Source organism: Ursus maritimus, unplaced genomic scaffold (assembly GCF_017311325.1).
Source record: "Ursus maritimus isolate PB19 unplaced genomic scaffold, ASM1731132v1 scaffold_32, whole genome shotgun sequence".
NCBI classification, from domain to species: Eukaryota; Metazoa; Chordata; class Mammalia; order Carnivora; family Ursidae; genus Ursus; species Ursus maritimus.
Genome location: NW_024425786.1, coordinates 8,521,255 through 8,547,137, shown reverse-complemented (window position 1 = coordinate 8,547,137; position 25,883 = coordinate 8,521,255). Strand labels below are relative to the sequence as shown.

At 52.8% G+C, this 25,883-nt stretch overlaps 1 protein-coding gene across 1 annotated transcript; it reads left to right on the top strand.

Annotated features, from left to right (window-relative positions):
- The first annotated feature begins 235 nt into the window (after positions 1 to 235).
- On the top strand, positions 236 to 5,328 carry FBXO2 (F-box protein 2). Its single transcript, XM_040619360.1, has 6 exons — positions 236 to 257; positions 3,309 to 3,671; positions 4,081 to 4,210; positions 4,282 to 4,377; positions 4,830 to 4,968; positions 5,194 to 5,328. Exons 1-6 carry the CDS (start codon positions 236 to 238, stop codon positions 5,326 to 5,328), a joined length of 885 nt encoding a protein of 294 aa, XP_040475294.1.
- The last annotated feature ends 20,555 nt before the right edge of the window (positions 5,329 to 25,883 follow it).

Sequence of the window (25,883 nt, the reverse complement as noted above, 5' to 3'; positions counted from 1 at the left end):
GGCGAGGAACCGGTAGCCTCAGGCCTGGGGCCGACCGCTCCAGACTGCGGGGCGTCCCGGCACCGGGCCAAAGGCGGGGCGGGGGCGGAGGCGAGGGCCTTTAAGAGGCGCGGCCAGCCGGGCCCCGACCTAGACGCGGGCAGCGCCTGGACTCGCAGTCGCCGCGGGACTCGGGCAGCCCCGCAGCCCCGCAGCGCTCCGGCTCCTCCTCCTCTCAAGACCGCCCTCCGCAGCGATGGACGGAGACGGTGAACCAGGTAGCCGCCGCCACCCGGATCCACTCGCTCAGCCCGGGAGGGGAGACCGGGGCAGGCGCAGGCGGGCGACTGCTACAGAGAGGGGACATCAGAGAGCGAGGGGGTCCCCGACACCCAGCGCGGCAAACTTTCACCCAAGCAAAGCGCTTGCGACAGTCTTAAAAGAGCACAGCCCTCTGGCTGGCTGGAGGCCTCCAGAGGTGACAGGCTCCTGGGTCCTATTTACCAGGGAAATAGCCTAGGAGTGATTCCACGTTTCCGCTCTCAGCTTCCTGAGGGTCTGTTGGGTCCGGGTCTGGGACGCATCTGGGATGCAGGAGGCTCCATGCCTTTTTCTTCCATCAACTTCTTTCATTTGCCAGCCCTGGCCCTTGAGCTGCCTGGATTCCCATGGATTTCTTGGGGCTGCCGTCCTCTCCCCACCCCACCCCAGTCTTCCTCCTGGGCTCCCTTGGCCGGAGGGGCTGCTCTTCAACTGGGTGGCCACTTGCCCAGTGGGGATCAGGCCAGCTGTGACAGAGAGTTGGGGCACAGCTCTCGCCTATGCTCAGGCCCTCTGAGACTGCCCAGTCATCTTGTCTGGAATCAGAGACCCCCCCCCCCCAATCCCTTGAACTCCCTACTGAGCCAATAGGGGTTGCCTGCTGAGTCAGGGTGGGAACAAGACCTGACTGTAGATCCCTCCACTCCTGCCCCAGCGGGCCCATCCGAGAGAGCGGGCCTTGCTTGGAGCAGGCCCCGGGAAACACTGATGCATGCTCAGGTGGCCAAGCCCCTCTCCTCTAGCCCTGAAAGTCCCAGCCAAGAGTTCAGCCCCGGCTCCCAATCCGTTACCCCCTTGCCACACCCTCCATAGGGCCCCAGAATGGGCTGCTGCGTTTTCCCAGGGCTCAGCTACTCCCTGGACTCCAGGGCCCAATGCAGGTGAGTGAGTCAGCCCGGGAGGCAGCTTCCAGGGGCCAGATAACTTTCCGAAGGCAACAATGTGGGGAGTTGTGTGTGCTGGAAAGGGGTTGGGGGGGCTGTAATCAGATCTGGGGCCTGGAGTGCCAGGCCTGAGGCCAGGAGAGGGGACCGGGCAAGGTGCACCTTTCGGGGGAGCATCAGGTGTCCACCAGGGCCAGGGCAGGGCAGGGGGAGGGGTGGAGAGGTGAGGACACTGGGCCCAGCTCCCCAGAGAGCTGCGGGCAGCAGGACAAGCCAGTGATGTGGCTTCGGGGCCTGGCATTTTCCTCTCTGCACGCCCGTTGTTCCTGGGCAAAGCTAATAAACCTCTCTGGGCCTCGGTTTCTTCTCTGCAAAAGAGAAAGGGTTAAACCGCACATCATAAAGATGTGGCCAAAAAAAAAAAACCAAAAAAAAAACCAAACAAAACAAAACCAAAAACAACTATTAATGAAGGAAAGTGTTATGCTCAATGATTCACTAAGTAAGATTTATGAGGACTGACTGTGCTCTGAACTCTGAAGAAGAGGTAAACCCTGATTCAGCTCGAGGGTCTGACTGTGGGAGGGGGAGAAAATGCTGCACGTGGGGAGGGAGGGAAGCACTGGCAGACTGGGGTCCTGGCAACACCCAGACTTGGGTCTAGGCCCTGCCTCTTCCCTCCCCCACTGCTCAGCCTGTTTCTACCACCACCTGGGCTTTCCAGGCTCTAGCCCTTAGGATCCCCCCTATCCTAGGTCTGAGAGCACTGCCTCCCCCCATCACCCAGAGTGGCCCCATCGCCTCGCCACTGTGTCTTCCTCCTCCAGAGACACTGTGCACTCAGTATCTGCTTACTCAAGGTTTTGATGGCCCAGCTGAGGCCGGCTGGGTTCCAGGAGACAGTCCAGTCTGCAGCTCCTGACGTCTCTCCCCCTCCATACGATTTAGAGTGCCCTGGCCCCTTCCTCAGGGAATGGGAGCATCAGCGCTGTTTGAATGGGCTGGCCCAAGCATTACTTAGATTTCATAGATGAGGAAACAGAGGGCTGGGGATAGGAAAAGAAGGGAGTGAAAGGACCTTCATTTCTCCAGCATTTACTACCTCTCCCTGTTCCATATACCTGCTCTCTTTTAACGAGCCCCCACATCACACAGCCGTGGCTGACAGGGGGTTCCAATCCCTGTGCTCCCTTCCCTTCAGCCTCAGATCCCCACGGCCCTGCCCTCACACTAGGGCTGTAACCTCTGGAGAGTCAAAATCAAACTCATAATGGTGCCTCCAAAGTCAACACATTATTTTATGGAGGGCATGGTGGTTCATGGTGGCTCTGGAGCTGGACTGCCTGGGTTCAAGTCCAGGCTCCGACCTCTCATTTGCTGTGTGATCCTGGGAGGTTTCACCGCTCTATGCCTCAGCTTCCTCATTAATGAAATCTCAAAGGCAGGAGGAACAACCTCGAAGAGATGCCATAAGGATTTAGAGTAAAGAAACCACTTAGAACAATGTCTAGCTCTTGCTAAATGCCCAGTAAACATTAGCTGCTGACAGTGTGCCAGGGAGGGTTCCAGATGCCAGGCACTGGGATGAAGCAGTGAGTGTCCCAGACCCAGTTCCTGCCCTCTCGCACTCGGTCTGGTCCTGAGAGAGGTGTTTACAAGCCAACATATGCTAGGACAAGAGCTAAGAAGGACAGGAACTCCACAGTGGGAAGATGTGGTGGTGGGAAGTCCTGGAGCACTCCCCGGAGGAGGTGAGGGGAGCAGGGATCTCAGGGGGTGGTGGTAAGGCTAAAGGAGTTGATGTGAGATACATGGAGTCAAGTTTGTGCAACAGATGGATGCCCTTATAGGAATATTCTCAGTTGCAGTTGTCTTCTCAGGTTTACTGGCCCTGCAGGGACAACTGAGGCCTCTGAGGCCACTCTTGGGACTGGGGACTGGTCTGTGGCCCCCCGCCCCGTGGGCCTCGTCTACTGGGTAGCAGTCTCTGGGCGCAGAAGCATGGGCCTCAGCTGTGGATTGTGCGAGGCTGGGTGGGAGACAGATACCCGACACACGGGGGTTCTCAGGCTGGGGGCGGGGCACAGTCGGAGCAGAGTCACAGCCCCCCACCCCCGCCTGCAGAGAGCGTGGGCCAGCCGGAGGAGGTGAGCCCAGAGGGGCAGCCGGAGGAGGCAGGCGCGGAGGAGGCGAGCGCCGGGGCGGAGCGGCCCGAGGAGGAGGCGGTGGCCTACCTGGACGAGCTGCCCGAGCCGCTGCTCTTGCGCGTGCTGGCCGAGCTGCCGGCCGCCCAGCTGGTGCAGGCCTGCCGCCTGGTGTGCCTGCGCTGGAAGGAGCTGGTGGACGGCGCCCCTCTCTGGCTGCTTAAGTGCCAGCAGGAGGGGCTGGTGCCCGAGGGCGGCGCCGAGGACGAGCGCGACCACTGGCAGCAGTTCTACTTCCTGAGCAAGCGGCGGCGCAACCTGCTGCGCAATCCGTGCGGGGAAGGTGAGCGGCTCGGCGGCCTCAACGTCCCCTTCTGCAAAATGGGCCGGAACAACGCTAGCCCGCCTGGAGGGCGAAGTGAGCCGAAGCCCTGGCGCGGCCCCAACAAATACTATACGTATGGTTGCCTCCCTGGCCGCCTGTTCTCCGGGGGTCCCTTTCCCAGGTCCTTCCACCCTCCGCGAGCTGGGGCAAGACCCGCCCTGTGGAGGAGCCTCCCAGGAGGGAGGGAGAATCTGGGGACGGGTAGGAAGTGCCTCCCTTTCTGCCCGCACCATCACCTGCCCAGCCCACACCGTTCAAGCCCCGCGTTCCCCTGCCCACGCCCCCCCCAACTATAGGAGCAAGAGCCGGCCCTGCCACACCCTTAGCACGGAGTGGGTGACCAGGTGGGGCTGTCGTGTTCCTACAGAGGACCTGGAGGGCTGGTGCGACGTGGAGCATGGCGGGGACGGCTGGAGGGTGGAGGACCTGCCAGGAGACTGTGGGGTGGAATTCATCCATGATGAGAGCGTCAAGAAGTACTTCGCCTCCTCCTTTGAGTAAGGAGAAAGGGGATGGAGGGCAAAGGGGGGAGAGGGGTCGCCACTCCCTCCTAACTCTGGTTCCCTAGGTGGTGTCGCAAAGCGCAGGTCGTTGACCTGCAGGCTGAGGGCTACTGGGAGGAGCTGCTGGACACCACTCAGCCCGCGATCGTGGCGAAGGACTGGTGAGCGGCCGTGGGGCTGGGCCAGGACTGTGGGGAACGAAAACGGGAAGGCGTGAAGGAGGGAGTGTGTGTGGGGGGCAACTTGGAGACGCTGCCATGTCCCAGGGGCCACTGCCTCCCAACTCTCGTGGTTGTGGTCACGTGGGCCACGGGTTTTCAGGAGAAGGTGGAAATCCACCTCCTCAATGTTGGCAATTAAAAAAACAAAACGTGTTACTCTGGGCTGGCTTTAGCCTCAAAGTTAGGTCTGGCCGGCCTGGGGTGTAGTCCTTGGGTTTGGACCTTGGGCGAGTCCTTTCTCTCTCTGGCCTCAGTTTCCTGATCTGTAAAACGGGGACATTGGTAGTACCGGCCGGCGGGGTTGGGCAGAAATGAGAACTTCTGTAGCAGGCACGGCCCACAGTACCAGCTCAGCAGGGCTCGGCGGGCACTCGCTCCCTCCCTCGGGTCAGGTACTCGGGCCGCAGCGACGCCGGCTGCCTGTACGAGCTCACGGTGAAACTGCTGTCGGAACACGAGGACGTGCTGGCCGAGTTCAGCAGCGGGCAGGTGGCGGTGCCCCCAGACAGCGATGATGAGGGCTGGATCCAGGTGAGCCTGGAGGCTCCGGGGGGCGGGGCCCGGGAACGGGAGGGCGGGGCTCATGGAAACCCCGCCCACGGCACGCAGGTCGGGCAGACTTGGCGGAGGGGTGTGGAGGAGGGACCCAGGCTGGGAAATCGAGGGGGGAGGCTAGAGGCTGGAAAGCGCGCCGGGCTGGGGCGGCTGGGGGAGGCACCGGGGCCCTAATCAGACCCTCCTACCTCCACTCCCCAGATCTCCCACACCTTCACCGACTACGGGCCCGGCGTCCGCTTTGTCCGCTTCGAGCACGGGGGTCAGGACTCCGTCTACTGGAAGGGCTGGTTCGGGGCCCGGGTGACCAACAGCAGCGTGTGGGTGGAGCCCTGAGTGACCCCCCTCTCCAACCTCAGCCACCTTGGAGGGGCAGAGGTCTGGGGTACATAGGTCTTAGTCGGTAGCATTCGCACCTTTCCTACCCCCACCCCTGCCCCCACGTACTCCTCTCCTGCCCCATACTTCAAGCCCAGCCCCACACTGGGAAAGAGGGGTTTTGTTGGCATATATTTGCATCTGGAAAATAAGATGGGTGAGGGTATGGGCCTGGGCTGGGCCCACCGCTGAATCCCCTGCACTTAGCACCGTGCCTGCCACAAAGTGGGCGCCTAATAAATACTATTTGTCCAAGGAAGGAATGAATGAACAAACGGATGAATGAACACCGCTCCCTTTGCATCCTTCTCTGTCTCCTGAGGGCCCCTGGCCCAGCCTGGAAAAATACTTGGTGGGGCTCCAGCTGCTCTGGTTTCCAGGGGCCCTTGGGCCGGTGCAGAGCCAGCCAGGCCTGCGCCGCTGGACAAAGGCTGGGATTGTGAGGGCGAAGAGTGGGGAGCTGGGCCTGGCGCCTGACTGACACCCAAGCTGCCCAGAGGCCAGAACAGGGTGTGTGTGTGGGGGGGTTGCCCTCCAGGCTTCTCTGGATCCCTTGATCCCCCTCCCGTTCCTTTCTGAGGGCAGGGTCACAGTTGGGGGGGTGGCACTGGCAGCACCCTACCTAGAATCCCAATTCTCCTGGGCCTAGGGATGGATGCCAGTGGCCCAGGTGGGGATGGGGAGGTGGGGAGATGGGGAGGGTGGCTGGGGGAGCAACTTGGTGTTCCTCTTAGTCCATGCTCACTTCATGCCGTCCTCTCGGGTCTGGTGTTGGATTGGACAGGAGTCATTCGCGTCTGGTCTCTGGTCATTTTCCAAGCCCTGCCCAGAGGCTGGCCCCTAGCACTGGTTTGAGCGGAAGGGGCAAAGGTGTGGTGCCGGGCACTCTTTTTGGCCTCCCCAGCAGCTCTCACACCCAGCCCTTCCCCAGGACGCTCAGCTGCTGGTCCTGGGGGTGACTGAGGGTCTCCACGCAGCTGCTCTCCTCTTGGAAATGGTGACGGATAAAACCTCAGTGGCCCTCCAGCTTTCCTTTGATTTTGAGCCTTGCTGCCACCTGCTGGTCAGATGGGATTGCACGGTTCAAGCTGGGCCCGCCTGTACTTGTTCACGGGTTCATTCATTCACTCACGATTCCTGAAGCCGTAACCCTGGAGCCAGGCTCTGTGTAGGGCCTTGAGGTTCCACGGGTGAGGAAGACACTCCTTGTCCCAGGAAGATGGGGCCCCCTCGGAAGAGATACCCAGTGTCCTGGAGGGCTCCAGCTGGAGTCCCAGCTCTGGGGGCATCCTCAGTCTCTCAGAGAACTCCCAGTCTGAAGGTGGAGGCACAGCCCCTGCCTCATGGGCATCCTTAGTCCTTTCTAGGGGATCTCACACAGTCTAGTGGGGAAAGCACCGTCCACACCTACCTGAGATGCCGGTCAGGAGAATCGATGCCTTGATGGGTTTGATGAAAGCCATGAAGGAAGAGGGCCACCCCCAAGGGCTTCCAGGTTTACACGAAAGAGTAATAGGCAAGGTAGTGCTTTGGGGCGATGGACTAGGATGGGCATGTGGGGAGCCCCATGAGGCTGAGTTGGGGGAGGACTGGGACCCCCCGCCCCCCGGGGGGGACTGCAGGAGGAGGCTGGATGGAGACTCAGTGAACATGAGAGGAGGAGTTGCGTCCAGGTGCCTGTGGGGATGCGATATCAGCACTGTGATGTGGGGGCATGGGACGTGCTGCAGGTGGAGGAGCTCCCCCCCCCATGGGGCAGTCAGAAGAGAGGACCCTGAGGGGTCTTGGGCTCTGGGCTGGAGAGACAGGATTGGCAGTGTATGTGGCCAGCAGCCAAAGCCAAGGCCATTGGTGAGGGCTGGGCATGAATGTGGAGTGAGGCAGGAGAGGGCACAGAGAAACCTCAGCCTCCGGGGCCACAATGGGGGAGACAGAGCAGCCAGGGAGGTGAGGGATGGGGGAGGGGGAAAGAGGATGCAAGCCCAGGGAGGCCACCTGCAGCCAATGGTCTGTTCTCAGAGGAGACCAGATCCTCTGCCCTGAGGCCCCAGAGGAGACCTGGGGGCTCAGATAATGGGGTCCTTCTGACCCGCTGTCCCGAGTGCCTGTCACTAGAGGGATAGTTGGATACACTGGTGGTATTCAGCTTGGGAAGGCCAGACAGCTACTCCTGAGTCATCAAAGGGCTGAGACTTCGGGGATAGGTGGGCCAGCAAAGCTCAGTGGGAAGGGGGAGAGGACATTGGGACCCTGACTGTACACATAAGGATACTGAGGAGCCGAGATTTGGCAGATGACACACAGATTCATTGGAGAAGCGAAAGGTTCAGCCTAGGTGCAATGGGCTTCAAAGAGCAGGTGCTTAACCTTTACCTGCTGCCCTCCACCCCCAACGTTCATTATAGGACCGCAGACCGTCAGCTTCCTTCAAGGGAAAACCTACTCCGTCCAGCAGGGGGCGCCTCAGGGACCTCTCTGGACAGTGGGGAGCGCGGATAGCAGACAGGTTAGCCACATGGCTCAATGGCACCTGAACATAGGCTCAGGAGAGAGAGGTGCATGTTCCCGAAGGTCCTTTCTAATCAGTCAGTGCTTTTTGAGCACCTACTATCTGCCAGGAAGGGTAAAACCAGACGAGGATGTTGCGCCCTGGAATAGTCTAGATAGAGAAACATAAATACAAGCAGCTAAATAAATGAGTCAGATAATTACCAACAGGATGGAACACTTAATATACATACCAGGCAACACTCTAGGAACTTTATATATATTGATTCATTAAAATAACCTTATGGAGGGGGAACTATTATTACTTTCATTTTTACAAGTGAGAAAACTGGAGCACAGAGAGGTTAAGCTACTTGCCTGAGGTCACACAGCTAATATGTGTTGGAACTGGAATTTCACTTAGCCACTTAGGCACTTGACTTCTATAGTGAAGTAAAAAACTAGAGAGTGAGGTTGGTCTTTTTGGTCAAAGTGATCAGGGAGGACCTCTTTGAGGAAGGGACATTTGAAGGATGAGGAGAAACCAGCCATGCAGATATCTAGGGGGAAGAACATTGTAGAAGCAGTAAGTGCAAAGGCCCTGAGGTGGGAATGAACTCATTCATAGATCAGAAAGGCTGGAGCTCAGTGAGCAAGTAGGGAAGTGGCTTGACAGAGGTTGGAGATACAGGCAGGCAATCCCGAGAGTTTCCTGAGCACCTGCTGTGTGCTCTGTCTTACAAGGTATAGCATGTTTTAAGGAAAAACCTTTGCTCTATCCAGCAGGACCCGAGAATGGGGAGTTAGACATAAGCAGCTTATAGCTGAGGTGATGAAACCAAATTTCCCAAGAGTAACAGGATGAACAAGATGCTGATAACAGCAACCATGGGGACGATAACAGGAATCGGTTGGGACTTGGTGGGAGCCAATTCCTGTGCTAAGCACACAGGCTCCTTCAATCTGCTCGGTGGCCCTCTCCGGTAGATACAGATATTCCCATTTTACAGATGAAAGAGCTTAGACTCTGAGATGTTGGGTAACTTGCCCAGGGACATACACAATACATAGGCAGTTGTGGCTTTCCAGTTTCAAAACCAGTTGATCTGGATTTCCAGCTCAAGTCCTAGCCACTTCACTCTGGCATAGGGTCAGAGATGTGCACAAGCTAGGGGACAGAGCTGGGGCAGAAGCTAGGAGCTCTGAGGTGAGGAAGCATGGAAACGGTGGCAATGACCAGGGCTGTGGGGCTCCAGGTCTTCTAGGAATATTATTGATTGCCCCAGGCAGAAGGAGGGACAGCTAAGTGTTTCTGGGACATTTTGGTTATGGGGCTGGGGAAGATAAAATGAATTTTCTTTTAGATTTCTTGGTGGAGCCCTCTATTTAGCATTTTTGCAATGGAAAAAAGTTATCCTTTCGCTTCTGATTTATTTTCTTTGTAAATCTGGATTTTTGTAGCCATGGTATGTTATTCAGTAGTGGTTGTATAAGGAGGGAAGAAGGACCAGTTCCTCAAATGACCACTAGGTATCAGCATTGTCAAGGGAGTTCCCAGGCTGGGCTCCTCTTGCCATGTTGTCTGCAGAGGAAGGGGGCATCAGCAGGGGGAATTTGAATTCGAAGCCTGATTTCTTGTCTGGGGCTCAGTCTGGGCCTGAGGGGCTGGGCTTCCTGCCTGCTTTGGGGCTGCTCTAACACCAGAGGCTCCTGAGAAATACTTAGGATGCTAGGTCTTCTGAGGTTAGAGTCCTATAAGACTAGGAAGGATTTGTGGTCTCTGGGAATCCAGCCTTTAATAGGTCTGGGGGCCTAGACATCACCCCCCGCCCCCAACCGCCCCTGCTATTTCGTCCGCATCTTGGCAGAGCCCTGGGCCTTCCTCTTGGCCCCTCGCCTACGGTGAACACAGAACACCCAGGCAGATCCAGTCCTGATCTCCTGGTGAGTAATGACTTCGCTATTTTTCCCCCCGTAAATTAAACCTCATCTTGTGTTGACTCTGCTGAACAAGGAGAATAATGAAGAAGATTAAGATGAGATGGTATTCATTCTCCTCCAACAAAAGCCAATTAATTGTCAGCAGGATTACCGCCCTGAGCCAGGAGCCCCCACCAACTCAGCAGACAGGGTGGGCAGGGCTGGGGGCTGTCTCCTAGTGCTCCAGCAGGGGTCTGCTGGTGATGCAGCAGGAAAACTTTCAGTTAGATGTAAGGAAGAACTGCCTGGATGAGAGAAGGGGCTGAAGCCCAGGAGGGGGTTGTGAAGGGTATGGAATCACCCAGCCAGATGAGGTTTGTAGGACAAGGAGGGAGGCTCCCTGGGAGCATCTGGATCCCTGCATGTACAAGGCATTTGCTCCCTGAGGCCCTGACTCCTCACCCGTCTCCATCGAAGGCCACCTGACACCCTTCCTTGGCATTTCCTCCCTTAGGGTATTGCTCTGTGACCTGTCTCAGCCTCATGGGCTCTATTCTGGGGTTGCCTTTGGTAAATGAACTTACAAAAGCGGTCTCCAGCTTCCTCCCCATCCTGCTTGCCCTCCTCCTTTCCTATCCTCGGAATCGGGGTTAAGAGCATGGATTTGGGGGCACCTGGGTGGCACAGCTGTTAAGCGTCTGCCTTCGGCTCAGGGTGTGATCCCGGCGTTGTGGGATCGAGCCCCACGTCAGGCTCCTCTGCTATGAGCCTGCTTCTTCCTCTCCCACTCCCCCTGCTTGTGTTCCCTCTCTCGCTGGCTGTCTCTCTCTCTGTCTAATAAATACATAAAATCTTTAGAAAAACAAAAAAAAAATAAATAAAACCCTGTTATCTCAATTAAAAAAAAAAAAGAGCATGGATTTGGAGATAGAAACACTTGGGTTTCACCTGGCTTTGCCCCTTGTCCTCAGCTGCAAAATTGGACCTGCAACCCCACCTGTCAATCTGTTTTGAGGCTCTGTGGAGCTTAAGCACCCAAGCTTCCAGGCCAGTTCCTGGTACCTGCTGGGTTCTTTGTATAAGACAGGGGGCCAAGTGGGTCAGGCAGACTGCTGCACCGCTGGGACCATTGTGGAGAGGCGGGGAGGGGCGTAGGTGAGGAGACTAACATATGTCAATCTCCTACCCCCTCTACATTATCTCACAGACTCCCCATAGCAGTCCCCGGGAGGAGGCTTCACTTGTCACCCCAATTTATGGAAGAGAAGTCTGAGGTGCCGAGAGGTGGGTCTAGTGGTCAAGGTCACAAACTGTAACCTACAGAGCTGGCTGGGATGGGCCTGGATCCGAGGGGCCCTTGGGCTTGTGCCCCTTCCCAACTCCACATTGCTTCAATGCACTTGAAAGGCATTCAACCCACACTTGCTGAATGAATGAAACATTCCTCACTTGCCATTTCTGGCCCAGTAGGTCCCCGTTTCAGACTCTCTCGCGTCTTGGTAGCTCCCAGAAGTAATGGATTGCGCGTGATTGCAAAATTCTTCTTGGTAATTGTTGGCAACTCACCCGTCTTGCTACTACTATTAAGAAAAATCCACCGTTCCATCCAGATCTCAGGCCTTGCTTCGTTTACTGGGATTGATAAGGTTCTGTTATTTTCTGAGCATGGCAAAAGCATCCCCAAAGTCTGCATTTTCTAGTTCACGGTCTTGCACACCTACCAAGTGTTCACTATGTGCTAGGCATCGGTGCGTGGCTTTTTAATCCTTCCAGCACACCTAGGCACTGTTTTCCTTCCCATGTGAGAGACTGTGGCTCTCACAGAGGACCAGAGAAGGCTGGCTTGCTGGAGGCCACACAGCTGGCATCCACTCCAGGGAGGGAGTCCTGTCCACACCAAACGGCTCTCCCACGTGATAATGACTTTGGTGGCAGATTCCGGTCATGTACAGGGTGGGATTGGTGAAGGGCACGGGTCTCAGGGTCCAGTGAACCCCTGAAGACCTTGTCTGCTGGGAGCCACCGACTGAAGGGGGTGATACCTAGATCGCCAGTTCTGACCCTCCCTGCTGTGTGACCTTGGCCAAGTCACTTAACCAGTCAGCGCCTTAGCTTTCTGGTCTATGAAACAGGGCTGATCATAGTACCTTCGTCATAGGGTTGTTACGAGGATCGAATGAATGAATATTTGTAAAGCACAAAGTAATATTTGTAAAGATCAGGGCCTACACATAGCGAGTACTATATGTGAGTTTGTTAAAAAAGTAAAATGAACAAATCTGGCAGCTTATAGTCCAATAGTAAAAGGGCGATGAGGAAAAGTCCCACTGTATTTTGGGAACCCAGAGAAGAGATGTCTAACTTGGACCTTAATCAGGGAGGGCTTCCTGGAGGAAGCAGTGAGTGGACTCTCAACCTGAGGAGTAATAGGAAGGTAAATCACTTCCCTAACCAGCTCTTAGGTTCCTGTCTCATCAGTTGGAGCTGTGGTGGTAACCGGTCATTTCCTGGGGCTTATTGTTATAATTCACCAATGTGCTAAGCAGCACAGTGTGGTCTGGATTTGAGCAGAAATCTGTGTCCTTAGGGACCTGCGATTGAGGGTGGTGGGCCAAGAGGGTTCTGAATCTTCTCTTAAGACCCTGGGCAGGTGCAGAGAAATCTCTTGTTGTACAGGATGTAGCAAGGCCCTCATGGCCTGCATAAAGACAAAGATGTCTTTGGGAAAAAAAAAAAAAGGAAAAAAAAAAAAGGAAAGGAGAGGCAGGCAGGGAAATGATTTTCTCAGCTGGCATTTCTCAGGGAATTAAATCTTGTTTTTCGTCACCACTGAGTGGAATAATACAATATATTAAAGCAGAAGCCCCCCTCCTATTTATTGCTGTGACTTTGACCTAACAGTCTTGGGCTGCATTTGGAATCAGATGGTCCCGGGGAGGGAGAGGGGAGGGAGGCATTGGCCCCCTGGATCAATTACTCTGCTCTCCGACACCGGAAAAATGAATTATTCCCCCCAAAGCAGGCTCCTCATCCGATGAATTCTGCACTGCAGAGCTGGTGGAGTTATACCAAATTGAATTTGGTCTTTGAGAGACATTTAAAACCAGGTGGAGTATGCATGTTGGTGGGGAGTGTCTGACAACCTCGGGAGCCTCTCTTGCCTGGCTGGGGAAGTCCGCTGCTCACAGTCCTCTGGGGTGGGGGTCAGAGGCAGCCTTCCCACCTGCCCAAGGGGCCACCTGCATTCTGCAGGGGTGAGACATTTTGTTCCCAGCCCGAGGCTCAGAGATGTGAGGTCGCTTGCCTAATGCCACACAGTGAAGTAATAACTATGGCAGCCTGTTATTTTTTTGTCCCTCCCTCTCTGGGCCGAGCTGAAAATGGCCTCAGATCCCTTCCCCTGCCCGCCCCCACCCCCCACCAAACTTCATGCGGAATAAGTTGGGATTGAGAGCTTTTCACTCTGAGGTACTGGTTCTGCCCATGCATAGCTGTGTGACCTGCGACGAGTAGCTCAATCTCTCTGGGCATCAGTTTCCCCATCCAAAAAATAGGTTTACTAAAATCCTTGTACTGGCCGCCACTCCATCAGCTGCAAATGACAGAAACACAATTCGAAGTGGTTTAATGAAAAAGCAAATTTGGGGCTCACGTAACAGAAAAGCCCAGTGTAGGTTTCTCTCAGGTTTAGCTGGATCCAGAGGCTCCAATGGCATCTTCAGAATTTGGGTTTTTTCTTTGTCTCTTGGCTCCGTGCGGCTTCATCCCAGGCAGGCTTACTCCGGAAGGGGCCTGGCACCCCCAGCATTAAGTCCAGTGGGTTCATGCGCCCGTCTCTGAGCCTGTTATGGCCCTTTCATGGGGAAGGCCTGGTGTGGAGTCACCCAGTGAGGACCACAGGCTGAAAGAAGGGGGCAGACGCTGTGGGGCTTGAAGAAGGGGGGCTGGGTGCCAGGATGGGGCCCCGCCCCTCCCAGGCCCCAGGCGAGAATGAGTGGGTGATTGGCATAGCGCTGGGCATAGGGCAAGCATTCAGCCAACCACGGCCCTGCTCCCCCAGCCCACCCCCAGGCCAGATCCCAGCCTTGGCCCTCTGCCTGGCCAGGGGTCCCTAGGGAGGGGGGTTTCCTCATACCACACAGCCCAGGAGCTGCAGAGGTTGCACTTTCACTAATGATGTGGGGAAGAGAGGAAAAAACTAGCCCAAGATGGAGGTATTTTAGCTGAAAAACCCTCCCCCTGGATTTGAGCAGGTTTTTCAGGGCTAATGAGCTGGGGCCGAGGGAGTCGCTGGGGAGGGGCCTGAGGCTGGGGCTCTGCAGGGGCTGGAGGCCTGGCCAGGGAGAGAGGAGTAGGGGCAGAGGGGTCTCTGTGCCCCTGAGCTGAGAGCTGCTCAGCTCACAGTGGCACTGCCAACTCTCCAGGGGTACCTGTGCCCATGCCCCATGGCCGTCTGATCCCCCTCATGCAGGAACTATCTCCAAAGGCCAAGACAATTTCGCCAGGCTTGATTATCTCTAGGCTGTATTGTGAAAGCCCTGAATATCTGTTTCATTTTCCCCAAATATAAAGGCATGTTATAATATTGCGGTTGCCTTTTTATGTTACAAGCCCTGTCTCCCACCCCATGCCAAGAGATTCTGATGAACTCTACTGTATCGATTAGATATGTGCCCCAGGGATCGAGGAAGGAGGAGGAATAGTATGGAGAAGAGGAGCGTCTTGTTTCCTACTCATCATGGAGTGCCGGCACATTTTGTCTTAGGGGTTTTCACTCAAGACACCCCCTATTCTGCACCTTTCCAGGTACAGATGAGGAAACTGAGGCCGTGTTGCAGGAGGGAATGAACACGCCTCTCCTGAGAGTCAGCAACCTCGGTTCTGGGATCAGGTGTGTGTGGAAAGGGAGGTTGCATCCCACACCGTTGTCCTCTGGGTGGAGGAGAACCCAGGCTGAGGAGGGGCATGCAGGCATCGGGAAGGCTCTGGAGCCAGAAAGGAAATGAGGTAAGAAGAGGGAACAGCTGGCAGACACCTGGCTTCTGGGGGTGTGGGGTCTTCGGTTGCCTGATCTGACCGCCTGGCCCCTGCCCACTGGGGACATGGGACCCCAGGAGCCAGAGGAAGAGGTGATGACAACACAGAGCAGCGAACCTGGAGTCGGGTTCTGAGAGGCAGCAGAGTGCCGAGGGTGCAGAGTGACCAGCTCCATCTCTTGCTGGTTCTGTGACCCTGAGGAAGACTCCAGACCTCTCTGATCTTGTTTTCTCCTGTCAAATAGGGAGAAAGATTGGGCCTACCTTGTTAGGTGGTCATGGGAATGAACTTGGATGGTGTATAAAGCACAGTGCCACCCCTGGGACAGTTAGGGCTCAAAACAAATATTCGATTTCACGAGGATTATATGGACCTCTAGGACATAAAGGCCAATCCAGGGCTCTGGAAGAGGGGCCAGGGCAAGAGGCCCTATGAAGGACGGGGGGGTGGGGTGGGGGCATCCAAGGCTGCTTCCTGTGGTCCACAGGGGTTTGTGCAAGGGGCAACAGAGGTGGTGTGGGAGATGGGAGCTTATGGACCCGTGGAGGGGTGAGGGCACCTGGGGCAGTGTGGAGGCTAGGTCTGCGGGAGTTCAGAAGTGCTCTGCCTCCAAGAAGGCTTTCCAGAATCCCTTCAGTCTCCTCTGCCTGCCCCCACTTCCCAGCCATCAGCCTGGAGTAGTGGGCGTGTTTGGAGAAAGTGTAGGCAGCACCTGGGTTCATAATGTGTCTCTACTCCTAGTGAGTTGGGTGGACTTGGGCAAGTTATTTACCTCTCAGAATCTCAATAACATTTTTTTTAAATGGACATCATGATGCCTACTCCACAGAGTTAAGTTTGTTCTGTGTAAAGCACTGGGCACACTCCAGGTGCTCATTAAGGACTGGTACTGATCTGGTTTTGATGTGTGCAGGGAGGGGGATCAAGTCCCCTCCAGCACATAGTGGAGTGGTGAGGCCCCCCAGCAAGGCGGCCTTGTTGGGCACAGTTGCCCCTAAAGACTGTAGCTGAGGGGACAGAGTGCAGAGGCTCGGATGAGAAATGCTGGAAAGGACAGTAGAGGAGTTGCCTGGGGAGGTGGTGCTTTAGCCTTGCCAAGCCCAGGTGTGCCCTGCCTTGAAAGCACCGATTGCAGGTGTGTGTGCGTGTGTGGGGGGGCAATACACACACCCATCTGCCTTCTTACGTCTGGCCTGAATTCCCACGGCTTCAGTTCAGGCTCCATGTTTTCCCTGAGAGGGTACTAGCCCTCCTTGTCTTCTGCCAACTGCCCTATCCCCCTGAGTCAAGTGGCCTGGGGCATGAAGACAGGGAGAATGGGACTCCCGAGTCCAGAGTTCAAGTCCACATACTGCTGCTTTTTCCCAGTGGCCTTAGGCAAGTTACTGTACTTCTCTAAACCTCAGCTACCTTCCCTATAAAATAGGATAATAGTACTTACTACATGGAACTGTTGCCGGAACCAATGAGGTGGGTGGTTGAGAAACTGCTTTATGAACTGTTAATGTTCTGCAAATAAGGTTCAGCTGGAAGAATTTTCTCTTATAAAACCCTCCCTTGGAGACACTGTTTTATTGAGATTCTGGGCTGCAGCCTCATGTCTCCCCTGCCCCCCAATTTCTAATGTCTTCAGGAGGATGTTCACCCTGTCTATTGGCCTTGGGGTAGACTGGAGCTCTAGGCCTGATGTGACGCAGAGTGGATTTCTGGAACCACACACTGTGTGCTGGTTCCAGTATTTCAGGGAGAAGCTGGCTTTGTAGAAGGCACAAGTGGCCAGTTGGGGTATAATTGCATGGTCTGCCTGTCCCCTCACTTTCAGACCAACTTCTGATCAAGTGGAACTAGGGTTGAGGGAAGGAGGGGGCACAGGTGATTGCCCCCACTTTAAAGTCCAGCTAGCAAAAGTCCAGGGAAAACCAGAACCCAAAAGGAGGGCAGGGATCAACCAGAATGACACAAACCTCAGACAAATGCTGGAGCCCAGCATCTGGACTATTGCTTGGCTGAAGCTGGGGATTTTCTGTGTCGATACGGGCTGGAGGTCAGGGTACTCTTCCTTTGGATGCCTCTGCCCCCCTGTCCTCAGTTTAATCACTTTGGGGTATTGGGAGGCAGAACCTTAGGAGGGCATTTGGGCCTTTGTCATCCAGTTCACCAGCAGTGGCTGCCTTGCGGGGTGTGTGTGTGTGTGTGTGTGTGTGTGTGTGTGTGTGTATGAGAGAGAGAGAGAGAGAGAGAGACACCCAGAGAGAGAGATTTTCAGAGCTAGCCAACCAGGCTAGGGAGCAGGAGATAATTCATCTGGAACTAAGAGCAAGCAATAGGTGTGGTTCAGCACCACGGACAGCACCCCTGCCACAACCAAAGATGGGCGCATCCAGGAGTGGAAATCCTGAATGGGAGATTCGACATTCAGGGTAGCACAGGGTCGGCAGGGTAGCACAGCCTAAGGGAAGGAGAGGGGGAAGCACAAGGATTAATGGGCATTCATATAAGCCAGCACCAGTGCTGGACACCTTAATACATTATCCAACTTGGCCTTATCTTCATTCTCATTTTACAGCTGAGAAAACTGAGGCTCAGCAAGGTTAAACAAGTTGTCCCAGGTCACACAGCTAGTTAGTAGTAGAGCATGGACCTCGATTGAAGTTTGTCTGGCTCTGGAATCTCTTACTGTGACTCTGGTCAGACAGCAGAGGCACAGCCTCTGCACACTTGTGGTAAAAATGACCCCAAAGCTGTTGGGCTTATAGCTGAGAGGCTGGGTCTGTATTTATCTGTGTGGCTTTGTGAGTGCCTCTGGATGTGCATGAGGGTGTATTCAGTGGAGTATGACTGTTTACAGGAGGCTGCAACAGTCCCCGGGGGAGCTAGAAGATGAGAGTTGGTGTCATATCTCAGAGACCCTCCCTCCTCTTGGAAGGAGACCTAGAATTCACTGTTGGCTTCTTTTTTTTTTTTTTAAAGCACTTAAAGAACAGACCAGAACTGATAGCTAAATTAAACCTGCTGAGAGCGCCTGTTTAATTGAAAATGCCATCTGTAATTTAAATGTCAGAATCGGGATGGTTATTATAGCCGCCTTGAAGACTGGAGCTCATTTCACAGTTTCAAAACAGACCAAGAAAAGCAGCAAATGGACCATGGCCTGCAGTGTCGTGGAGCGATTAATAACTTCTCTGGTCCCGCTGAGCTCCGGCTCCCACCTCAGCCCCCACAGAGGGAGTCTGGCTGGGAGCTAGGAGCTGGGAGCTTGGGACTTGGGCTCCAGGACTCAGCCTCCTGCCTTCCCCATGCCACATCTCTGCTCCAGCCTCCACTCACCTGCAGGGCACACTTTCCAAAGTGTAAGTCTCATCTTGTCCCTCTTCAGGGTCTTCCAGGCATTTCTAGAATGAAATCCCAATTTTTTAGCCCGGCATTCAAGGCACTGCCCACCTCTCCAGCTTCAGCTCCTGCCATGGCCTGCTATAGACATCCTTGGTGCCTCCAGGCCTTTGCACAGGCTGGGTCCTCTGCCTGTAAACCCATTGCTTCTCTTGTCTACCTGGTAAGCACCATTTATCATTCATGACTCAGCCCTAGTGTTGCCACCACTGGGAAGCCTTCCCTGACTGCTCCCTGACTGATGGCAAGGTTAAGGGCTTCCTTCTTGGTCTCCCATGGCCCCTTTGCTCACCTCCATAACTGATTTATCACAGGGCTGTCTTTTCCCCCATTCTCCTTATACTATGAGCCCCTCAAGGACAGAGATGGTGCCTCATTCATCTTGAGGCCTCGTGCCCTGCCCTGAACAATCACAATAGCTAACATTTATTGAGGTCCTACTATATGTCAAGCACTGCCATCAATCCCATTTTAAAGATGGGAAAATCGAAGCATGGAGAGTAACTTGTTATAGCCAGATGGCTACTAGTGGCAGAGCTGGGATTGGAGACAGTCTGCCTCCAGAGGCCAGGTTCTTAGCCACTATGCTATAGTCCTTCATGCTAGGCCCTCAGTTTAGTGACTGTTTATTCATTGATCAGATAAAGAGCTCACCAGGTGTGTTCCAGTTTCTACTTGGGGATGAGCTGCCATAACAAAACAATTGGGCATAAACTCCAAAGGGATTTAAGCCAGCCCCTTCCTGTGATGACTTTCCTGTTCTTGGATTCAGGTCTTGGCACTTCTTCCTTGCATGAGGGGCCTGCAGGAGGGGGTCACCTGCCCAAGGCCCCCGTGGCTTTAAAGCAGAGGACCTTGTTCCCTCTCCCATCCTTCCATAGGCAACTCTCTGCCTGCCCACACTCTGCCTATGATCCCCCAGTTTGTACTTAATGAAGCAGTGGGGTGCAGTGGGACAACCAGGGCTGGTGTCCCAGTTTTCTACTTACAGCCACGGGACCATGGCAGGACATTTCCCCTTTCGGATCTCACCATCTTCATCTTTGAAATGGGGTCATAGTAGTATCTGACTCAGAGTGTTGAGGATTAGATGAAAGCATGGAGGTGTACTGTTTAGCAGAGGCACACAGTGAAGGTCATTCATTCGTTCTTTCCTTCTTAGCCCACGTCCAGGGGGAGCAGACTGTGCCTGCTCCGTGTTCCTGGGCCCCCAATCACCAGTTTCAAGACATTTAAACTGCTTAGTGCAAGGAGATTCTCTCAGATCACATGCTTGTTCTGAGACTGGTGTTACACCCATCATGCTCTCAGCATGGCCCCCGTCTCCTGACCCCTTCCGCCCACACCCCATCTTCATGTTCTGTCTGCCCTCTGCCCTGCTCCGTATCCCAACGTTCTCTTCCCTGGGGTTGTCATGCAGCCAACTACTTCCTCAGCCAAGAGAAAAACAGAGAAACTCACTCGTAATTAGATGGGTTTCCGTCTCTCCAGGTCTTCACTTCTTGCATGTTCTTGACTTGTTAGAGGAAATCGTATATCGACATTGGTATTGATTTGCATAATTCAGTTATAATTAGGAGAAAGATTTGCCAGAGTGGCAGGCAGCGGGGCTGGTGCTGCTGTATCCGCTGACCTTGGGGAAAACTCGGAACTGGGCCTTTTACCCTCACCAAGTTCGTGGCTCCCATTCTCTGCAGAGCCCCGTAGGCACTTGTCCCCTGAAATTTACTTTTCTGTGAGGTTTCAAGGTGATAGGAGAGCCCTCTTACCCCCAAAGTGTCTCCTTGCCTGGCCCAGCATCTGGAATTCTGACCATGAAGGCCATGCCATGGGGGCCTGCTGGGGATGTCGGAAGACATTACACCAGCCAGGAGGACAGGGTCCAGTTTGCTTATGATGTTCACCATCTGGAAGGAGGGAGAGGACCTCAGGGTAGTGTCATTTTGACAGTGGGAGGAAAGGAAAGCAAAACCAAGCAGTGCTTGAAGCAGGAGACTAGAAATTAGCGTGACCCAGTGAATTATATCGCTGCTGTGATGAAAAGTGGTGGTGCGTCCTTGGAAAGATTCGGAAGATAACGAGGCAGAGAAATAGATGAAAACGCACAGCCATGCCTGTTCTGTTCTGTCATCATTCCTTCATGCCTTCATTTATTCATCTATTCATTCACAAATATTTATTGAGGGGTTAGTATGTACCAGGCAAATAGTCAAGAATCAGGTGTTGACACTGGGAAAACAGAGGTGATCTCTTATCACTGTAACTGGTGAATTTTGTTCTTACCCACTCCAGCCCAGGAGGGTGGGTTTGGCTCCAGGATCTGGGGCCTGGGGGAGCTAGTACCCGGGAGACTATATGATACTTACTTGGAATTGTGCCTCTATTTCCCCCTGAGCTGGCTCTGTTACAGCATGGGGGTGGGATGGGGGTGGGGAGAGGGGCTTCACGGGAAGCAAGAAGTTTCTCTCCATACCCAACCCCTGCCCCCACTCGTGCCCCGATTTGACCCCTCCTACTCCCACACAGCCCCTGCAGAGTGGCCGTCACCAGAAGCCATAGCCAATTTCCCCAGGGAGCAATCTCCAGGCCACTGATTTACTCGTTAGCTGTCACCACGGGCACTGAATAATAAGGCTCTTTCCGCGGAAAAGATATTAGAGGCTGAGATGGGAAGGGCTAGGGCAGTGTGATATTTATTTCCCCAGCATTTGCTGCTATGATTCACAGGGCTGTCTCTAACCTGCTCTCACACAGCACCACATGCCCATCCTTGGGTCCCAAGGTACTTTCCCAGTGTACTGGGGTGGGGGGTGCTGGCCTGGTGATCCGTTCCAGAGCCCAACCCATGATTTAGGCTGCTTGTCGTGCATGTGCATGGGCTGAGAAGGGGAAGCTACCTTCCTTCGTTTGGAGAGGTCTCTATGATTCATTCATTCACTCATCTGGCACACATTATCAAACATCTGCCGTTTCCTGCTGTGCACTGGGCTGGAGGCCGTGCATGCAAGGGGTGAACCAGCCAAGCCCGGCCCCTGTCCTGGGGAGCCATCTCTCTGCCACCACTTAGAAGGTGAGACTGCACCCAGAGCTGGTGGGGACCTGGAGTTGATGACTCCTACATTCTCTGTCCTGCCTGTCCCCCGCAACCCCACTCCATGCCATCTCAGCCTGGAAGATATTCAATCCCTAGATGCTTGGGTGATATTTCCCAACTTTGTGAGGGGACTCCCATGCTTTCCTTGGGTAGGGAAAGGAAACCTTTACTTTATCAGCACTGACCTTTGTCAAGCCCTTCCTGGTGGTGACAGCGACTTACCTTATCTCGTTTAATCTGCACTCACAGATGAGGAAACTTGCCAAGGGTCGAGCAGTGGTGTGTGGGGGGCCGATCACACTCATGTGCATCTCTTCCCATCCTGGTCTTCGGGGAGGTCAGGTTGGTTATTTGCAATTGGCCCTGATTCACACCATGGACATTGGCAGATGCTACAAATCAGGGCTTTCCCCCCTCAGAGGGTGGGTTGGTGACCATTCACAGCACCTAAGTGCTTTGACGGGTATTGTCTTCTGAAGCAGCAGCAAAACATGGGGGCATAGTGGAGCCGCCAAGGATGTCCTTCTTGCCTGTAAGTAGCTGCTTCATCTGGGGAGAACTGAGGAAGAAAAGAACGAATTCCCATGGAGGAGTCAGGAGTTTTCAGCCTCTGTTTGGCTACTTTTCAACATCACAGGCCATTTTGGGAATCAGACGTGGTTCCTGCTGCCCTCCCCTCCCACGCCCAGGCTAATGATGGAATTAAGACCTTGCGGGCTAATTGCGGTCTCATCAAGGTTAACTGGTGCTTTTATTGGCATGAGTGATAGCTTTTTGTCGTGCTCTGAGGACTAGGCAGGAATCTGGCCATTGAGGGTGCACCGAGGCCCTCCGCCCAGGTAAACACAGACGTGTCCTCTAGAATACCCCTTTTGTATGGCTGGATTTCCCCCTCATCCTTTTGATCTCAGCTTCAGTGTTGGCTCCTCAAGGAGACCCTGACCATCCTAGCTACAGTATGTTTCTCTGCCCCCGCACACTTCTCTTTTACTTTATTTTCTGCTTACTTATTTCTTGTTTCTTTTACTAGAAGGAAGCTTTTTAAGATGGGAAAGAGGTTTGGGGTACAATTCAGATGCTTTGTGAAGCATCAGCCACTTAGTGAAGATGGGAAAGAGGTTTGGGGAACAATTTCAGATGCTTCTTCTTCATCATCTTCTCACTGTGGCCCCCTGATTCCTGGTTGGGGAAGACATGACTCCCAGCTGATTTCTTTCTGTAACTCACTGGGGGTCTGCATTAGGTCCCTGGGCTCCGAGTCAGAGCCCGGATTTTGTACCCTGGTTGTGGAGCTCACTAGCTGTGGGATCACGGCGGGGGGGATCAGAAGGGAGAGCTTGGGACAGAAGCTGTGGGAGAAAAAGGAGCCCACTCTCCCAGCTCCTAGCCCAGCCCTCTGTGGCTCCATGCTCTGGCACAATCTTCCTAGACACTCTGAGGCCTTTCCGGCCTTGCATTTTTTTAAAACTTTTGTTATTATATATATATATATTTTTTCAAATTCTTATCTAAATTATAATTAGTTAAGGGGCACCTGGGTGGCTCAGTCAGTTAAGCATCTGCCTTCAGCTCAGGTCACGATCTCAGGGTCCTGGGATTGAGCCCTGCATCGGACTTGTGCTCAGCAGGGAGTCTGCTTCTCCCTCTCCCTCTGCCCCTCCTCCCTGCTTGCGCTCATGTGCTCTCTCTCTCTCTCTCTCAAATAAATAAGATCTTAAAAAAAACCCCTCTAATTAGTTAACATACATCTCAAAATTGGTTTCAGGAGTAGAATTCAGGGGCTCAGCACTTACATTTAATACCCAGTGCTCATCACAAGTGCCCTGCCTAATGCCCATCCCCCATCTAGCTCCTCCCCCACCCACCTCCATCCATCAACCCTCAGTTCTCTATCGTTAAGAGTCTCTTCTGGTTTGGGGCGCCTGGGTGGCGCAGTCGTTAAGCATCTGCCTTCAGCTCAGGGCGTGATTCCAGTGTTCTGGGATCGAGCCCCACATCAGGCTCCTCTGCTGGGAGCCTGTTTCTTCCTCTCCCACTCCCCCTGCTTGTGTTCCCTCTCTGGCTGGCTGTCTCTCTCTGTCAGGTAAATAAATAAAATCTTAAAAAAAAAAAGAGTCTTTTCTGGTTTGTTTCCCTCCCTCTCTTTTTGTTCCCGCCTCCCATACGCTCATCTGTTTTGTTTCTTAAATTCCACATATGAGTGAGATCATATGGTATTTGTCTTTCTCTAACTGACTTATTTCGCTTAGCATAATACACTCTAGCTCCATCCCTGTTGTCGGAAATCACAAGATTTCGTTCTTTTTGATGGCTGAGTAATATTCCATTGTATATATATACCACATCTTCTTTATCCATTCATCTGTTGATGGACATTTGGACTCTTTCCATAGTTTGGCTGTTGTTGATAATGCTGCTGTACACATCACGGTGCATGTGTCCCTTCAAATCAGCATTTTTGTATCCTTTGGGTAAATACCTAGCAGTACAATTGTGGGGTCAGAAGGTAGTTCTATTTTTAACTTTCTGAATAACCTCCATTCTGTTCTCCAGAGTGGCTGTACCAGTTTGCATTCCCACCAACAGTGTGAAAGCGTTCCCCTTTCTCCACATCCTCACCAACACCTGCTGTTTCTTGTGTTGTTAAATTTAGCCATTCTGACAGGTGTGAGGTAATCTCTCATTATGGTTTTGATTTGTATTTCCCTGATGATGAGTGATGTTGAGCATCTTTTCATGTGTCTGTTAGCCAACTGGATGTCTTTGGAAAAATGTCTATTTATGTCTTCTGCCTCTTTCTTTCTTTCTTTCTTTCTTTCTTTCTTTCTTTCTTTCTTTCTTTCTTTCGAGACAGAGCAAGTGAGTGGTGTGGAGGGGTAGAGGGGCAGGGAGAGAGAATCTTAAGCAGGCTCCACATCCAGCATGGAGCCTGACACAGGGCTCCATCTCATGACCCCGAGATCACAACCTGAGCCAAAATCAAGAGTCAGATGCTTAACCAGCTGAGCCACCAGGTGCCCCTCTTCTGCCCATTTCTTTATTTGGATTATTTATTTTTTGGGTGTTGAGTTTGGTAAGTTCTTTATAGATTTTGGATACTAACCCTTTATCGGATATGTCATTTGCACATATCTTCTCCCATTCCATAGGTTGCCTTTTAGTTTTGTTGACTGTTTCCTTCACTGTGCAGAAGGTTTTATTTTTTTTTTAAGATTTTATTTATTTATTTGACAGAGAGAGAGAGACAGCCAGTGAGAGAGGGAACACAAGCAGGGGGAGTGAGAGAGGAAGAAGCAGGCTCCCAGCAGAGAAGCCCGATGTGGGGCTTGATCCCAGGACTCTGGGATCACGCCCTGAGCCAAAGGCAGACGCTTAACGACTGAGCCACCCAGGCGCCCTTGTGCAGAAGCTTTTTATCTTGAAGAAGAACCAATAGTTCAGTTTTGCTTTTGTTTCCTTGTCTCCAGCAATGTGTCTAGTAAGAAGTTGCTGTGACCAAGGTCAAAGAAGTTGCTGCCTGTTTTCTCCTCTAGGATTTTGATGGTTTCCTGTTTCATGTTTAGGTTACTCTGCCATTTTGAATTTATTTTTTTGTATGGTGTATGAAAGTGGTTCAGTTTTGTTCTTCTGCATGTTGCTGTCCAGTTTCCCCAACACCGTTCGTTGAAAGACTGTCTTTTCTCATTGGATATTCTTTCCTGCTTCGTCAAAGATTAGTTGATCATAGAGTTGAAGGTCCATTTCTGGGTTCTCTATTCTGTTCCACTGATCTATGTGTCTGTTTTTGTGTCAGTACCATACTGTCTTGATGATTACAGCTTTGTAATAGAGCCTGAAGTCTGGAATCATGATGCCTCCAGCTTTGCTTTTCTTTTTCAGGGTTGCTTTGGCTATTCAGGGTCTTTTGTGGTTCCATATAAACTTTAGGATTCTTTGTTCTAGCTCTGTGAAAAATGCTGCTGGTATTTTGATAGGGATTGCATTAAATGTGTAGATTGCTTTAGGTGGTGCAGATATTTTAACAATATTTGTTTTTCCAATCCATGAGCATGGAATGTTTTTCTATTTCTTTGTGTCCTCTTCAGTTTCTTTCATAAGTTTTCTATAGTTTTCAGAGTACAGATCTTTTACCTCTTTGGTTAGGTTCACTCCTAGATATCTTATGTGTTTTGGTGTAACTGTAAATGGTATCAATTCCTTGATTTCTTTTTCTGTTGCTTCATTATTGGTATATAGAAATGCAACGGATTTCTGTACGTTGAGTTTTATATCCTGAGACTTATCCGAATTCATGTATTGGTTCCAGCATACTTTTGATATTATAAAGATAATGCCTTCTATTGGAGAAAATTTGGAAAACAGAGGACAACAGTAAGACGAACATAAAAGTCATCTTTTAGATAAGAGAAACATGTGGACTTTTCTTTCTTTCCTGAATTAGCCCTACCCACCTGAGCCCAAGAACCCACCTCCTCCAGCAATTATAAGTAACATTAAAACTGCCTCCTGGACCAAGTTATTACTTCCAAGAATAATAGTCTCTGTTACTACAAGAAACTAATTAACAGCATGCAATGAGGGGGAA

Coding starts and splice junctions, on each gene's coding strand:
- FBXO2 (XM_040619360.1), top strand. CDS start 236: ATGGACGGAGACGGTGAACCAG. Junction 258..3,308: donor GGACGGAGACGGTGAACCAG/GTAGCCGCCGCC, acceptor CCCCGCCTGCAG/AGAGCGTGGGCCAGCCGGAG. Junction 4,969..5,193: donor ATGATGAGGGCTGGATCCAG/GTGAGCCTGGAG, acceptor TCCACTCCCCAG/ATCTCCCACACCTTCACCGA.